Source organism: Oncorhynchus gorbuscha, linkage group LG18, assembly GCF_021184085.1.
Source record: "Oncorhynchus gorbuscha isolate QuinsamMale2020 ecotype Even-year linkage group LG18, OgorEven_v1.0, whole genome shotgun sequence".
Taxonomy (NCBI): Eukaryota; Metazoa; Chordata; class Actinopteri; order Salmoniformes; family Salmonidae; genus Oncorhynchus; species Oncorhynchus gorbuscha.
This window is the reverse complement of record NC_060190.1, coordinates 42,819,040-42,835,674: the sequence shown is the minus strand read 5'-3', so window position 1 is coordinate 42,835,674 and position 16,635 is coordinate 42,819,040. Positions and strand designations below refer to the sequence as shown.

Genomic DNA, 16,635 nt, shown 5'->3' with positions numbered 1-16,635 from the left:
GTTCAGATGCCCTGTGTGGACAAAGTCATGGAACCTTATGATTAAGATTAAAGATGAAATGAAGTACATTGGGAGGCGCACAGATTAAATTAAGTACATTGGGAGGCGCACAATTGGTCCCGCATCATCCGGGTTAGGGTTTGGCCGAGGTAGGCCATCATTGTAAATAAGAATGAATTCTTAACGGACTTGGCTAGTTAAATACGAGTTTAAATAAAAAATAAAAACTAGTGAACAACCACACTTAGGCTTCTACTTCCAGCTCATACAATCTATATATATTTTATAGGTTCAGTCTATTTGACAAAAGTTATATTTTGTTTGTTTTTACTCCTGTCCTTCCTCTAACCTCAACCCCTCCCATCTATTTCTTTCACAAAAGTTCAGAACCTACATACATTTTATGGACACAGTTATCTTGTCGTTATTATTCCCACCCTTCAGCTCTATTCAACCCCTCCCATCTATCTCTTAACACCATCCATATTGGATTTTCATTTGCCATATATTTTTCAACTGTGCTGTGCTGTTTCACAAAAGTTCTGAACCTTTCTATTCTCACAATTTCTACAGGTTGTAAATGTATTTTTTTTTTCTAAAAGTATTATTATATTATTGATCTGTTGACTATGACTTTTCAGATCACCCAATAGTGCTATCTGCAGAGTTTGTATGAAAGTCTTAATGAGATAATAATGAAACAACACTGTCACACTAGCTAGGTTCCCATCCAATTGGCGACAGATATTCACCAGTGGTGTTTCCACCAAATGGAGTTGATGCAAGATAAAAAAATCAGTGCGTGATGAAGTGAAACACACAAAATCAGTGCGTGATGACGTAGTGCACACAACATGTACTTTTTCAATTAAATGTTCATGTACATTCTAAAATTATACATGTTTCCATTGCATTTTCAACTATACTTATAGTTTTGTCACAAAAACGACTGCGTTAAATAGAAAATGTGCACCTGCGCTCTAATCAACAGCTCCCAAATAGTGCGAGAAGTCTGTATGGAGGGGCTAAACTACATGATGAGATTATTATGGATATGAAAAATAATATTTTTATTTGTCAAACGGCAGTCAAACATTGATCATCATGTCACCAGAATAAGACCCTCGATATTTATTGAGGGTCCTTCTGTAGCTCAGTTGGTAGAGCATGGCGCTTGTAACGCCAGGGTAGTGTGTTCGATCCCCGGGACCACCCATACGTAGAATGTATGCACCATGACTGTAAGTCGCTTTGGATAAAAGCGTCTGCTAAATGGCATATATTATATATTATTGGAAAGGAGCATCTAGGTCACCGTGCACTTTCACCACCCTGTGAAGTTCATAATTTATTTAATCTGTAGCATAATAAACTGCACTGTTTTCCCGAGTCATAGTGGGAGGACCACACACCATATCATCATGTGACTCCAAGTTTAGTTCGATATGATGGTTGTTATATCAATATAAAGGCGTTTCCACTGCCATTAATTTTACCGGCACAAAAAGATCCCACCAGGTTAAATGACCAAATTCATTATCTGTCGGCATTTATAACATTGTACCAAAACGTCCTGTTTCCATCACAGCTGTCGTGATTTTTTTGCATATGGTATGACTTTACTCGCATAAAAACACAACGAATGGAAACGTGGTTACAGTAACCTGAGAGAGCAAGAGGAGGGATCACTATTTACCATTTCAAATGGAATGATGACATAGGCATCAGCCAAATGTAGGACACAGAGTTTACAGTCTTTAAATAAGAGTATATTGTTAGCTACTTAATTGAATTCAATAATTTACAAATCTCTGGAGGGAAGATCAACATTTGAATATCAACAGAACCGGTGCGATTATAAGCGCCTCAAATTTGAACCTTTCACAAAAACGCGACTGCCAGAGAAGCTTTCCTAAAGCTAAAATCCATGTACCACCCATTCTGCGTTTGTTTCTATGCTGAATGGGCGCGTCAGTCATATTATTATTAAATGTTTTTAACCATTGGGCTGTCTGTCATATTATTATTAAATGTTTTTAACCATTGGGCTGTCAGTCATATTATTATTAAATGTTTTTAACCATTGGGCTGTCAGTGATTGGTCGTATATTGAAAAGGTTCGCGTCGCTGTCGTTCTTCCGGGGCGTGGCATAAACAACGCGGGACCTGTTACTTTTGTTTTGAGTGGAAAGTGTTACTACTATAGAGTTACACCCGGCTCAATTGATCCCTTTTATTGTGGAATTTTATTTTTTTACAGTCTATGGATAATCCTGATGTGTTCCCGCTACAAGTTACCCCCCTCCCCTCATAATTTACCTAGTTAGCATGCTTACGTTAGTTTGAAGTTGAGTTAACGGTTTTCTTTGTTTAAAAAATCACAACGGTTTGAAACGTTAGCCAAACGGAATTCGTGTGACATGGAATTATTTCAGAAAGTGGAAAAGATTGGAGAAGGGACGTACGGGGTGGTGTACAAGGCAAAGAACAAAGTCACGGGAGAGACTGTTGCACTCAAGAAAATCAGACTCGACACGTAAGTGGTGTCTGACTGAAAATTAGCTGGCTACCGAAGTGTCGTTAGCCATCTAACGTTAATTGTAGCCCGGTCAAGCAGCTGACTTGACTCCTCACAGTAACATTAGTCCGGATGTGACTATGCTTTCCATTTCCACAGTTGCTTGCTCCTAGCTAACCTTGTTAACTATGTCGCTACCCTAGCTAGTTATTTGACCTGAATTGATAACCATTGAGTCTTGAAAGTAGGTAACGTAAGTATAGTTAATAACTAGCGAACTCTTAAGCTTGAGTTCTACATCTGTCTGAAATTTGCGTTTGAATCAGGGTTCTACTAGCCTGAACATTGAGTAAAATGATAGCTACATAGCTACTTTACCGGTTTATTATTTTTTATCTGCATCAACTCCATTTGGTGGAAACACCACTGGTGAAAATATGTCGCCAATTGGATGGGAACCTATAGCTACATTACCGATTGATATTTTTGGCGGTAGGAATGTGAGTCAAACGTCGAGTTTCCAGGCTGGCTAGCTATATAGCTTTGCATGACAAACAAGTCACTGTAATGACAGCTACTGGCACTGCTATAAAATGGCATTGGTCACATTTATTTTTATTTATTTTATTTAACCTTTATTTAACTAGGAAAGTCAGTTAAAGAACAAATTCGTATTTACAATTACTGTCTATCAAAAGGCCTCCTGCGGGGACGGGGGCCTGGGATTAAAAAGATAAATGCAATATAAATGGACACATGGACATCTCATAAAAAGATTCAGCCAAAGATGATTCAGCAAGCTAGAAGCAGGAAGGAATCACGTCTATATATATATATATATATATTTTTTTTTTTTAAATGTCAAATTACGATCAAACAAGAATATTGGATTTCTAGTAAAAATATATTTCATTTGTGGACAGATTTCAAATATTAGTTTCTCAGTATATATCATTTACCAGAGAGAATGAAGAAATGTACGACTAATTCAGTAGTTTTGTTTTCATTTAAATAATAACATCTTTAATTGAAAATACATGGGTCTTATTTGGTATTTTATTAGGATCCCCATTAGCTGTTGCAAAAGCAGCAGCTACTCTTCCTGGGGTCCACATGAAACATGATGTAATACAGAACATCAAGAGACAAGGACAGAACTACATACAGCCTACAAATCAATGCAAACACAACTACCTAGGTCAAATAGGGGAGAGGCGTTGTGTCGTGAAGTGTTGCTTTATCTTTAAAAAATAAATTAAACCAGGTTTGGTGTTTGTTTGAGCAATATGAGATGGAAGTTCCATGCATTAAGGGCTCTATATAATACTGTACAATTGTTCTGGATTTGGGGACTGTGAAAATACCCCTTGTGGCATGTCTGGTCTTATTACTTAAAATTACAAATATTATCTCGCTCCAAAATAACTGTCACACTCAAAAGTGTATAACAGTTTCCCCTTATCACAGAAGAGGCATATGTCCTCTAAGTCCTTGAATTTAGGCAAGTTATTGCAATCCCATTGGAATCACATCTATACTGAACAAAAATATAAATGCAACATGCATCAATAAAATAAATCTGAGTTACAGTTCATATGAAGAAATCATTCAATTGAAATTAATTAATTGGGCCCTAATCTAGCTATGGGCCTCCAGATTTCATCACGGGGTCTCCCGAGTGGCACAGCGGTCTAAGGCACTGCATCACAGTGCTTGAGGTGTCACTACAGATCCGGATTCGATCCCAGGCTGTGTCGCAGCGGTCCGCAACTGGGAGACCCATGAGGCGGCGCACAATTGGCCCAGCGTCGTCCGGGTAAGAGGAGGGTTTGGCCGGCCGGGATGTCCTTGTCCCATCGCACTCTAGCAACTCGTGGCGGGCCCAGGCGCATGCATGCTGACACGCTCGCCAGTTGTACGGTGTTTCCTCCGACACATTGGTGCAGCTGGCTTCCGGGTTAAGCGAGTAGTGTCTCAAGATGCAGTGCGGCCTGGCAGGGTCGTGTTTCGGGGACGACCTTCGCCTCTCCTGAGTCCGTACGGGAGTTGCAGTGATGGGACAAGACTGTAACTACCAATTGGATATCATGAAATTGGGGAGAAAAAGTAATACTAATAAGAATACAGCATTTTATGCATTCAAATTGCCATCGATAAAGAGTAATTGTGTTCGTTGTCCGTAGCTTATGCCTGCCCATGCAATAACCCCACTGCCGCCATGGGGCACTCTGTTCAAAGTTGACATCGGCAAACCACTTTCCCACATGACGCCATACACATGGTCTGTGGTTGTGATGCACTGCCAAACTTTCTAAAACGACAATGGAGGCGACTTATGGTAGAGAAATTAACATTCAATCCTCTGGCAACAGCTCTGGTGGACATTCCTGCACTCACCATGCAAGCGCTCTCAATTTGAGACATCCGTGGCATTGTGTTGTGACAACTGCACATTGTAGGGGCCATTTATTGTCCCTAGCAGAAGCTGTACCTGTGTAATGATCATGCTGTGTAATCCGCTTCTTGATATGCCACACCTGTCAGGTGGATAGATTATCTTGACAAGGGAGAAATGCTAACTAACAGGGATGTAACCAAATTTGTGAACAATTTGAGAGAAATACACTTTTGTGGGTATGGAACATTTCTGGTATCTTTTATTTCAGCTCCTGGCTCGCAGTCTGCGTTCTAATTCATCCCAAAGGTGTTCAACAGGGTTGAGGTCAGAGCTCTGTGCAGGCCAGTCAAGTTCTTCCACACCGATCTCGACAAACCTTTTCTTTATGGACCTTGCTTTGTGCATGGGGGAATTGTCATGCTGAAACAGGAAAGGGCCTTCCCTAAACTGTTGCCACAGAGCAGGTAACGTCTCCTGGCATCCGCCAAGCCCAGATTCGTCCATTGAACTGCCAGACGGTGAAGCGTGATTCATCACTAGAGTCCAATGGCGGCGAGCTTTAAAACTTCAGCCGACGCTTGGCATTGTGCATGGTGATCTTAGGCTTGTGTGTGGCTGCCTGACGAACAGTACTTGTGCTAACGTTGCTTCCAAAGACAGTTTGAAACTCGATAGTAAGTGTTGCAACTGAGGACAGACAATTCTTATGCTCTACGTGCTTCAGCACTTGGTGGTCCTGTTCTGTGAGCTTGTGTGGCCTACCATTACGCCACTGAGCCGTTGATGCTCCTAGACATTTCCACTAGAGGTCGACCGATTAATCGGAATGGGCGATTAATTAGGGCCGATTTCAAGTTTTCATAACAATCGAAAATCTGTATTTTTGGACACAGATTTTGATGATAAAAATAAATATATTATTATTACTATATATATATTTTTTACACCTTTTATTTAATCTTTATTTAACTAGGCAAGTCAGTTAAGAACACATTCTTATTTTCAATGACTGCCTAGGAACGAACGGTGGGTTAACTCCCTCGTTCAGGCGCAGAACGACAGATTTTCACATTGTCAGCTCGGGGGATCCCATCTTGCAACCGTACAGCTAGTCCTTGTGCACTCCACAAGGAGACTGCCTGTTACGCGAATGCAGTAAGCCAAGGTAAGTTGCTAGCTAGCATTAAACTTATCTTATATAAAACAATCAATCATAATCACTAGTTAACTACACATGGTTGATGATATTACTAGATATTATCCAGCGTGTCCTGCGTTGCATATAATCTGACTGAGCATACAAGTATTTAATTATCTGACTGAGCGGTGGTAGGCAGAAGCAGGCACGTAAACATTCATTCAAACAGCACTTTAAAAAAAAACTCTGTTTATTAAGTTTTACACACACACACACACACACACACACACACACACACACACACACACACACACACACACACACACACACACACACACACACACACACACACACACACACACACACACACACACACACACACACACACACACACACACACACACACACACACACACACACACACAAGACAACACAAAGCAATATAAATAATATACTCAACTAGAAAAAAAATACGAATAAAAAATTGCTTTAAAGATACCATACTTTAGACAAGTTAAACACACCAGGCAGAAGGCTACAAATGTTAAAGGGCAATCTATAGTACAGGGACAGAGCAAACACCTCACCATTGTTCCTGTAAACAGTCAAGGGATAAGGGTGGAGAAATGCAACCACTCACAGACAGTCATGGCCACAGACCGACCATTCACTGGACCAAAAATAACGTTTACAATGCTTTAAAATAAATAACAAAATAGAATGATTATTCATGTAGGCGTGAACAAAATGTAAAAATAACTGGGAAAAACAAGCTCACATTTCAGTCTCTGCTCAGGCAAGATGAACAAGGCATCTGTGGGTCACAATCAATAAGCACATGGACCTTAATGCCCCCCCAGCAAAAACACAGAGAGAAGCTCCCCCCAACCCTTAAGTCACAGGGGGGTCAAATACAGACTTATTTTAGTTTTAAATGCAATGCCATCAGAGGATGGACTGTTTAAAGTAAGACCGGAATGGAGCCCAAGCCTCATTAAACAGTTTGGGGTTCCCACGTGAATTGAATTGAGTTTCAGAGAGCACAACACATCTCTCACCCAATATTTATAAGATGGGGGAGCTGCCATCTTCCAGTTCTGTAGTATTAGCCGTCTAGCTAAAAGAGTTGTATAAGCAACAGTGTACGACTGGATTCTTGATAGGGGGGTACCCATGGGCAGTACTCCAAAAAGGGCTGTAAGGGGAGCCGGATCTATAACAGTGTCATATATATCAGAGAAACATTTAAATATTAATTCCCAGAAACCTGACAGTTTATGACAGCCCCAAAACATATGCAACAATGTGGCTGGTTCCACTTTACATCTGACACAGGTAGGATCAAAATCAGAGAATATTCTTCCAAGTTTGGCCCCCGACCAGTGGATACGGTGAACCATCTTGAATTGAATGAGGCTGTGTCTAGTGCTAAAAGAGGACGAGTGCACCCTGTGCAGCACAGATTCCCAGGCATCTTCCCCAAGTTCCTCCCCCAAATGCTTTTCCCATTGAGTCTTTAAAGGCACCAAAGAAGGGTTCTGTAAGTCATGAATGATTACATATACATCTGAAATTGCGCCCCTAGGAAGCTTGTTCAACTCCAAGATGCTCTCTATAGCTGTATTCGCAGGCCTATTGGGAAATCCAGGTGTGTTAGCTCTGACAAAGTTTCTAGTCTGGAGATAGCGGAAAAGGTGGGATTGGGGGAGATTGAACTTTTCCTGCAGCTGAGAAAAAGAGGCAAATGTATCATCAAAGAATAATTGGGCTAGCGTGGAGAGGCCTAGTGAGTGCCAAATGCCAAAAGCCCCATCATTCAAAGATGGAGGAAATAAAATGTTCTGATTGATTGGGCCTAATAGAGAAATGCCTCGGAGGCTAAAGGCTAAACGGAACTGATTCTAAATTTTAAGAGACTGCTTTACAATTGGGTTGACACCTTTTGCCTAGGGACACTGGGAGAGACGAGCACAACACAGAGGAAAGTGCTACAGGTTTACACGATTCAGACTCCATCTGGACCCAGAGTGGTCTAGGGCCAGTAGGATCAGTCTGCAGCCAGTACAGAAGGGCTCTGAAATTTGCAGCCAAGTAGTATGTCTGAAAATTTGGTAGAGCTAAACCCCCCAATGACCTAGGCTTCTGTAAATGTTTTCTACCAATCCGTGGTACCTTGCCATCCCAAATAAAATGCATGAATGTTTGATCCAGTGAAAAAAAAAAAAGAAATGGAATAAAAATGGGTAAACATTGAAAGAAATATAAAAATTTGGGCAACACATTAATTTGAATGACATTAATCCTTCCGATAAGAGAAAGGGGTAGGGAATTCCAAAAAGTAAAAGATTGTTTCAAACTGTCTGCTAGAGCAACAAAGTTTTCCTGAAACAAATTTGAATATTTCCGTGTCACTTTTACTCCCATGTAGGTGAATTGATCCCGGACAATCCTAAACTGAGAACTTGTAAAAGAGCACTTTAAAGCAGCCTTGTTTACCGGAAAAAGCTCAGTCTTGCCTAGATTCAGCTTGTACCCTGAGATTGATCCAAACTTTTTAAGAACAGATAGGGCACGTGGCAATGAGGTATCAGGGTTGGAGATAAACAAAATGAGGTCGTCAGCATATTGCGAGACTTTCTGCTCCCAGCCCGCCCTGATTATACCTTGAATGGCATCATTAGAGCGTAGTGCAATGGTGAGAGTCTCGATTGCCAAAGCAAACAACAAGGGGGAGAGTGGACAACCCTGTCTGGATCCGCGGTGCAAGGGAAAATAGTCAGAGGACAAGTTATTAGTCCGTACCGAAGCCATGGGGGAAAAAATAAATAATCTTTATCCACGCAATGAGTTTGGGGCCAAAGCCAAATCTATAAAGGGCAGCTGTTAGGTAATCCCACTCAACGTGGTCAAACGCTTTTTCGGCATCAAGTGAGACCACCACCTCCTGGTCCCCCGACGCTGGGGAGTACAGTATATTCATAAGGCGCCTAATATTGAAAAATAAATGCCTATTTCTCACAAAGCCAGTCTGGTCAGAGTGTATTACTTGGTGCAGCAAGCCTTCCATGCGGATGGCTAAAATCTTTGCCAGGATTTTGTAATCACAGTTTAAAAGCGAGATTGGGCGATAGAATCCACATTCCAGGGGGTCTTTATTTTTCTTTAATAGTAATGAAATTGAAGCCTGATAAAGACTAGGCAGTAGCTTTGAAGTATTAAGGCATTCTGCAAATAGTCGAGACAAGAATGGGCAAAGCAGACCAGAAAACGTCCTGTAAAATTCGGTTGGAAAACTGGTAATTTACCACTTTTCATTGCGGACACTGCTGTTGCAATCTCCTCAAGCGTATATTCTTCTTCTAGACAGTCATGGGAGTCTGTATCAATTGAAGGCATATTCAAGCCATTAAAGGAGTCAATCAGCAAAGGTTCTTGAGGGGATTCAGAGGTGTATAGCGCAGAGTAAAATTGTTTAAATTGATCATTGAGCTCTTTATGTATAACTGTGATGGCACCAGACGGGGTCCTTATTTGTGGGATTAAACGTGAGGCATCATATTTACTGATCTGATGCGCAAGGAGTTTACTGGCCTTGTCGCCTTGTTCATAGACTTTGTATCGAGCTCGCAAGGGTAACTGTTCAGCTTGCCTGGTAGAAAGCTCATCAAATTGAGATTGGAGTAATTGGCGCTCTTTATGCAGATCAGAGGAAGGATCCGTAGTAGCATACTTCTCATCCAGTGTGGCTATGGACTCGCTCAGGTCCCGAAGTCGCTGAGAGCGAACTCTGTTTTGGTTGGCTGTATAAGAAATAATTTAGCCACGTAGGTATGCTTTGAGAGACTCTCATATGTTAGAGCAGGACATACCTGGTATTGAGTTAGTTTCTAGGAATAAGGTGATTTCAGAAGAAATGAAATTGACAAACTCCTTATCTGAGAGTAAAATGGGGTTGAGACGCCATTGATAACACATAGGAGGTCGTTGGGGAAACTCTAGTTCAAGCACTAATGGTGAATTGTCAGAGATAACAATACTCTCGTAAGTACACTGCCGAAGGTAGGCAGAAGTTTTTGGTCCAAAAAGAAGTAATCAATCCGGGATATGTTTGATGAACATGAGAATAAAAGGAATACTGTCTATCTGTAGGATGTAGGAAACGCCAGGAGGATTGAATCAGTAGGGCACATTTAGATGGGCCTGTATTTGTTTGTGAGGACTTGTCAAGAACTGGGGACATTTACAGCTGAAATCCCCCCCCTAAAATCAACAAATGAGAATCTAAATTGGGAATAGCAGACAGAAAGGAAGAAATTAAACTTGTGTCATCCCAATTGGGAGCACAGCTCTCCTTCACCTTTTTCAAATCCGCAGCTCGGCGTTTAACTTCAGCCTCCAGGGATGTAGTTAAGTCGGAGACATTAGTAGCGGAGGTCTCCAGTGCTGCAATCGTTGTAGTGAGTGACGCAGCTGTTGTTTTGAGTAATGTGATTGCTGGCACAGTCTCGTTCCGCAGGATGGTTAAATCTGCTTTTAAAGTATCAGAAACCTCCTGTATTCTGGCCTCAATCGTAGCAACCATCTGTGTTTTCATTTCAACTATCTCAGAGCGTAGTAGTTTGATGGCCTCGAATGTTCATTTCAGCGCCGCCAGGCCAAGCTGCACCCCCGGGTAAAGTGTGCGTCCCCGGGCCCTCAGACTCAGGAGAGGGCGGTGATGAGAGCGGGTCTTGTAGGCCGGGTTTTCTCAAAGTCATGCTTTTGGCCTTATGTTTGGTCGACATGCTGACATTCGGAAGCAAAGTAGTCTTGGTTTTTACGGAAAGGGATCACCAAATGAATATTTGAAAATAAATACGGTTCTGCTGCAAAATTCACATAAACTTTAAGAATGCCACGGGAGCAAACGGAAAACACGTCAGTCGCACATGGTGTCCCTCCTATCCCCCCAAACAGCACTTTTGTGCGTTTTTCCAGCAGCTCTTCGTTGCAGGTGAAGCATTGCACTGTTTATGACTTCAAGCATATCAACTCCCGAGATGAGGCTGGTGTAACCGAAGTGAAATGGCTAGCTAGTTAGCGCGCGCTAATAGCGTTTCAAACGTCACTCGCTTTGAGCCTTCTAGTAGTTGTTCCCCTTGCTCTGCGTGGGTACCGCCGCTTCGATGGTGGCTGTTGTCGTTGTGTTGCTGGTTCGAGCCTAGGGAGAAGCGAGGAGAGGGACGGAAGGTATACTGTTACACTGGCAATACTAAAGTGCCTATAAGAACATCCAATAGTCAAAGGTTAATGAAATACAAATGGTATAGAGGGAAATAGTCCTATAATTCCTATAATAACTACAACCTAAAACTTCTTACCTGGGAATATTGAAGACTCATGTTAAAAGGAACTACCAGCTTTCATATGTTCTCCTGTTCTGAGCAAGGAACTGAAACGTTAGCTTTCTTACATGGCACTTCTACTTTCTTCTCCAACACTTTGTTTTTGCATTATTTCAACCAAATTGAACATGTTTCATTATTTACTTGAGGCTAAATTGATTTTATTGATGTATTATATTAAGTTAAAATAAGTGTTAATTCAGTATTGTCGTAATTGTCATTATTACCCCCCAAAAATAAAAAATAGTCAGATTAATCGGTATCGGGGTTTTTGGTCCTCCAATAATCGGTATCGGCGCTGAAAAATCATAATCGGCCGACCTCTAGTTTCCACTTCACAATAACATCACTTACAGTTGCCCGGGGTAGAAATGTGATATATTGACTTGTTGGAAAGGTGGCATCCTGTAACGGTGCCACATTTAAGTCACTGAACTCTTCAGTAAGGCCATTATGCTGCCAATGTTTGTCTATATAGATTGCATGGCTGTGTGCTCGATTTTATACACCTGTCAGGAACGTGTGTGGCTGAAATAGCTGAGTCCGCTAGTTTGAAGGGGTGTCCACATACGTTTGTGTACACATCTATTATCCAGTGCATTTGATTCAATTTTCCACATTTTGTTACGTTACAGCCTTATTCTAAAATTGATTATTTTTTTTATCCATCAATCTACACACTACCCCATAATGACAAAGCGAAAAAACAGGTATTTGCAAATTTATTTAAAAAATGTAAACTGATGCTTTGCTATTCAGACTGTTTGCTATGAGACTTGAAATTGATCTCCGGTGCATCCTGTTTCCATTCATCATCCTTGATGTTTCTACAACTTGATTGGGGTCCACCTGTTGTAAATTCAATTGATTGGACATGATTTGGAATGGCACAGACCTCTCTATATAAGGTCCCACAGTTGACAGTGCACGTCAGAGCAAAAACCAAGCCGCGAGGTCGAAGGAATTGTCCGTCGAGCTTCTAGATAGGATTTTCTCGAGCCACAGATCTGGGGAAGGGTACCAAAACATTTCTGCAGCATTGATGGTCCCCAAGAACACAGTGTCCTCCATAATTCTTAAGTGGAATACGCTTGGAACCACCAAGACTCTTCCTAGAGCTGGCCGCCCGGCCAAACTGAATAATCGGGGGAGAACTTGGTCACTCTGACAGAGCTCTAGAGTTTATTGTGGAGGTGGGAGAATCTTCCAGAAGGACAACCATCTCTGCAGCACTCCACCAATCAGGCCTTTATGGTAGAGTGGCCAGACGAAAGCCACTCCTCAGTAAAAGGCACATGACAGCTCGCTTGGAGTTTGCCAAAAGACACCTAAAGGACTCTGACCATGAGAAACAAGATTGAACTCTGGCCTGAATGCCAAGCATCACACCTGGAGGAAACCTGGCATCATCCCTATGGTGAAGTAAGTTGGTGCCATATACCACACCTCCATACCACTACTCCTCGGGCCTTATTGCTTAATTATATCAAAGTAAACTTGGAGTCACGCAATGACATGTGGTCCTTCCACTACAACTTGTTGGGAAAGGATGCAGTTTATTAGGCTACAGATATAATCAATTGTGATGAACTTCACAAGGTGGTGAAAGTGCAAGGTGATGAGCTTGATGCTCCTTTCCAATCAATATTAATGGTCCTATTCTGGTGACATGATAATCGATGCTTGATGCCATTCGACAAATAGTCTCGCTCTTTTGTCCATAATAATATTTTCATGTAGGCTGTACATGCGCTCTAGCCATCAGCGCAAGTGCCAATACCAGACTATATAACACAACATATTTGTGAGAAAACCATCAGTATAGTTGAAATTGCGATGGAAACCCATTTAATTTGTATTTTTTTTAAATCTGGAATTTAACATCAAAAAGTATTTATGTGCACTATGTCATGATGCACAACCTTTTATTTGCAAGTTATTTTGATGGAAACACATCACTGGTGGGAAAATGTGCATATAATTTTTATGTGGATTTTTAGAATATTCACATAAATCTGTCACCAATTGGATGGAAACCTAGCTAGTGTCTGTGTGAGTAAAGGGATGATATTGTGTGACTGTCGTAGCTATATGTATTTTTCTTAGGGAAACAGAGGGAGTACCAAGCACTGCCATCAGAGAGATATCGCTCCTCAAAGAGCTCAGCCACCCAAATATTGTCAAGTATGTACAATTGAGCTACTTATTATGTTAAACATCAACTGTCTCTGTTAAATTGTGCTTACATTGACATCTCTATGTATTTTCACACCGACAGGCTCTGTGATGTCATCCACACAGAGAACAAACTGTACCTGGTTTTTGAGTTCCTTCATCAGGACCTTAAGAAGTTCATGGACTCCTCTGTCTCTGGTATCTCTCTGCCACTTGTCAAGGTATGCACAAACTGCACATCCAACGTGTTCAGACTTGGGGTGTGAGGCTTATAAATAAGTGAATTACCCCCCCAATGTCTGTCAGTGCTACATATATATTTTGTCACATTTTTAAATGAAAACAAAATGGAAACCTACGAGGTTGTCTGACTGTGTCTCTCTTAAGCTAATTAGGTGTGTCTGTTTTGTGTGTGTGCAGAGTTACCTGTTCCAGCTGCTGCAGGGCCTGGCCTTCTGTCACTCCCACAGGGTTCTCCATCGGGACCTGAAGCCCCAGAACCTTCTCATTAACGCCCAGGGGGAGATCAAGCTGGCTGACTTCGGCCTGGCTAGGGCCTTTGGGGTGCCTGTCCGCACCTACACTCATGAGGTAAAGCATACATACACCACACTGTAATTTGCTGTGCAGTTTTTAGTTGGCCAATGGTTTCACTTGTGTTATGCTTCTGTAAGCATCACAAACGATTTCTGAACCCATGATGGGGAAACTAACATTTTAGCATTTCTCAGGTGGTAACTCTATGGTACCGAGCTCCAGAAATTCTTTTGGGCTGCAAATACTACTCCACAGCGGTTGACATCTGGAGTTTGGGCTGTATCTTTGCTGAAATGGTAAATGTATTTTCTGGCTATACTATTTTGTAGCTTTAACGTTTATAAAGCAAGGTCTCACTTCATGTCCAAACCTTCCAATTCTTTCTTCAGATAACCAGGAGGGCCTTGTTTCCAGGCGACTCAGAGATCGATCAGCTGTTCCGGATCTTCCGTACCCTGGGCACACCGGACGAGGTGGCTTGGCCAGGGGTCACGTCCATGCCTGACTACAAGCCCTCCTTCCCCAAGTGGGCCCGACAGGAGCTGTCCAAAGTGGTTCCCCCACTGGACGAGGACGGGAGAGAGCTGCTCAAGGTGAGAACCCTTTTATTAAATATATATTTATTTTTGTATTTTACCCCCTTTTTCTCGTCTCAGCGCTGCAACTCCCCAACGGGCTCGGGAGGTGACGGTTGAGTCATGCATCCTCCGAAACATGAACTGCCAGACCGTGCTTCTTAACACCGACCCTCTTAACCCGGAACCCAGCCACACCAATGTGTTGGAGGAAACACTGTTCAATTGACGACCGTGGCCAGCCTGCAGGTGCCTGTCCCGCCTTAGACCGCTGAGCCACTCAGGAGGCCCAGGGTTAGAACTCTAACAACATTGACCACTTTTTAATTATGTTTTGGTATTAGGCTGGTACCACTAAGGTTAATAATAGGCAGACTCTACTGCATATCCAAAGTGCTGGAGGCAAAACTGGAGGAACAGGAAAAAGGTTTCAGTCAGATGCAAATGTATTTTAATTATAGCTGAGCTTTTGGTCAGTCTCCCTTGATTAGAGCATGTCTCAACAAACAACAGCAGGACAGATAAGGTCACACTGCGAGCCAGAGGTAATTGCAGACACCTAGTGGCCCTTTTGGGTACTTTAGATTACCACAGATGTCATAATATCAGATAGAAATACAGGATAGAACAGAACATGATATAGATGTATTTCTACTAGAACAAAACACAGGGAATGTGGTGTTGTTATAAGGAACCCAGTCTCTCAAAGAAAGCCGAAAGACTGCTGCAAAAGGAATATACTGTATATACAACACTATAGACAAATGTAGAACCAGGGGAATTCTAATAAAATAACTAGGTTAAGGTAACCTGCCGGAAGTATCGGGCCACTAGGGGCATCATGAATACAGGACACACTAATACCAGGGTGTGTGTGTGAAGCTAAGATGATGACATTGGGAAATACAACATGACCCTCATATCAAAATCCTCCTTAAGTCCTTACGGCTGTAGGATGCCTAAAGTATAAATCCAGAAGTTCTCTCTGGCAGAGTTTACGGTCGTTTTCTTCCCTTTTATTAATAGGGTTAATAAAATATAATTAATTGAAATTTGTGCTCAGAGCTTCTTTTTGTTTTCACATAGGCCTATGACACGTAATCGATATGTCCCTTTTTATGACGTATTTGTTCTTATTTTTCCAGCAAATGCTGAGCTATGACCCAAACAAGAGGATATCTGCCAAAAATGCCCTCGTCCATCGTTTTTTCCGTGATGTCACCATGCCAATGCCACACCTACGACTGTGACATGCAGACTGACAGGAACAATACATTGCCCAGGGTCTTTCCATGAGAGATCCCTGAGCAGGAGGACTGCCCCAGCTCTTATCCACACCTGAATACTACAGTCCAGGAGATGGGAGAGATCACAGTGAAATATGGATGCCTTTCCAAAAGTCATTCTAGCAGCCAAAAACCAGCATTTGTATAAATTGATGTCCTGTGAGTTTTTTCTCTACAGCTATGAGTGCCTGTTATGTCATAGAGAATGAACTCTAGAGTTGTTTCAGCATTTTATGTGTATTGAAAGGGTTAACTTGGTTTGTGTACATTTTAGTCATTTAGCAGATGCAAGCTCTTTATTTGTTCATTGCATAATTTATGATAAAAAGTTGATTAAATTAGTTTGAGCTTTATTGTGTGAAACTATTTGAATATTACTAATTTGGCTTGTGTTATAACCTCACTGGCAGTAAATATTTAGCAGATTTTTTTATCTAGCCTTGACATAGGAAATCTGAATAATTCTGCATTCATAACCAAGTGGGAATTTACCACATACGACTGGTAAAAATCCACAAGACGAGCCCTCCAACTAGTAATTATGCTGCATTCGTAACCAAGTGGGAGGTGGGAATTTACTAGTTGTAAAGTCGTAAATACCAGTTGGATGCATTCACATGCTTT

General features: G+C 41.6%; 1 protein-coding gene across 3 annotated transcripts; it reads left to right on the top strand.

Moving 5' to 3' along the window:
* Positions 1-2,154: 2,154 nt before the first annotated feature.
* Positions 2,155-16,364, top strand: LOC124003072 (cyclin-dependent kinase 2-like). 3 transcript variants are annotated; one of them, XR_006833188.1, is made up of 8 exons: positions 2,155-2,536; positions 13,545-13,622; positions 13,717-13,834; positions 14,034-14,204; positions 14,345-14,446; positions 14,540-14,743; positions 14,807-14,974; positions 15,871-16,364. XR_006833188.1 is itself a non-coding variant. In XM_046311104.1 (7 exons), exons 1-7 carry the CDS (start codon positions 2,421-2,423, stop codon positions 15,973-15,975), a joined length of 894 nt encoding a protein of 297 aa, XP_046167060.1. In that variant the 5' UTR covers positions 2,155-2,420; the 3' UTR covers positions 15,976-16,364. The 3 variants fall into 3 exon arrangements, 2 of the variants coding, with proteins under 2 accessions (XP_046167060.1, XP_046167061.1); XM_046311104.1 differs by lacking the exon at positions 14,807-14,974; XM_046311105.1 differs by lacking the exons at positions 2,155-2,536; positions 14,807-14,974 and adding an exon at positions 12,814-12,860.
* The last annotated feature ends 271 nt before the right edge of the window (positions 16,365-16,635 follow it).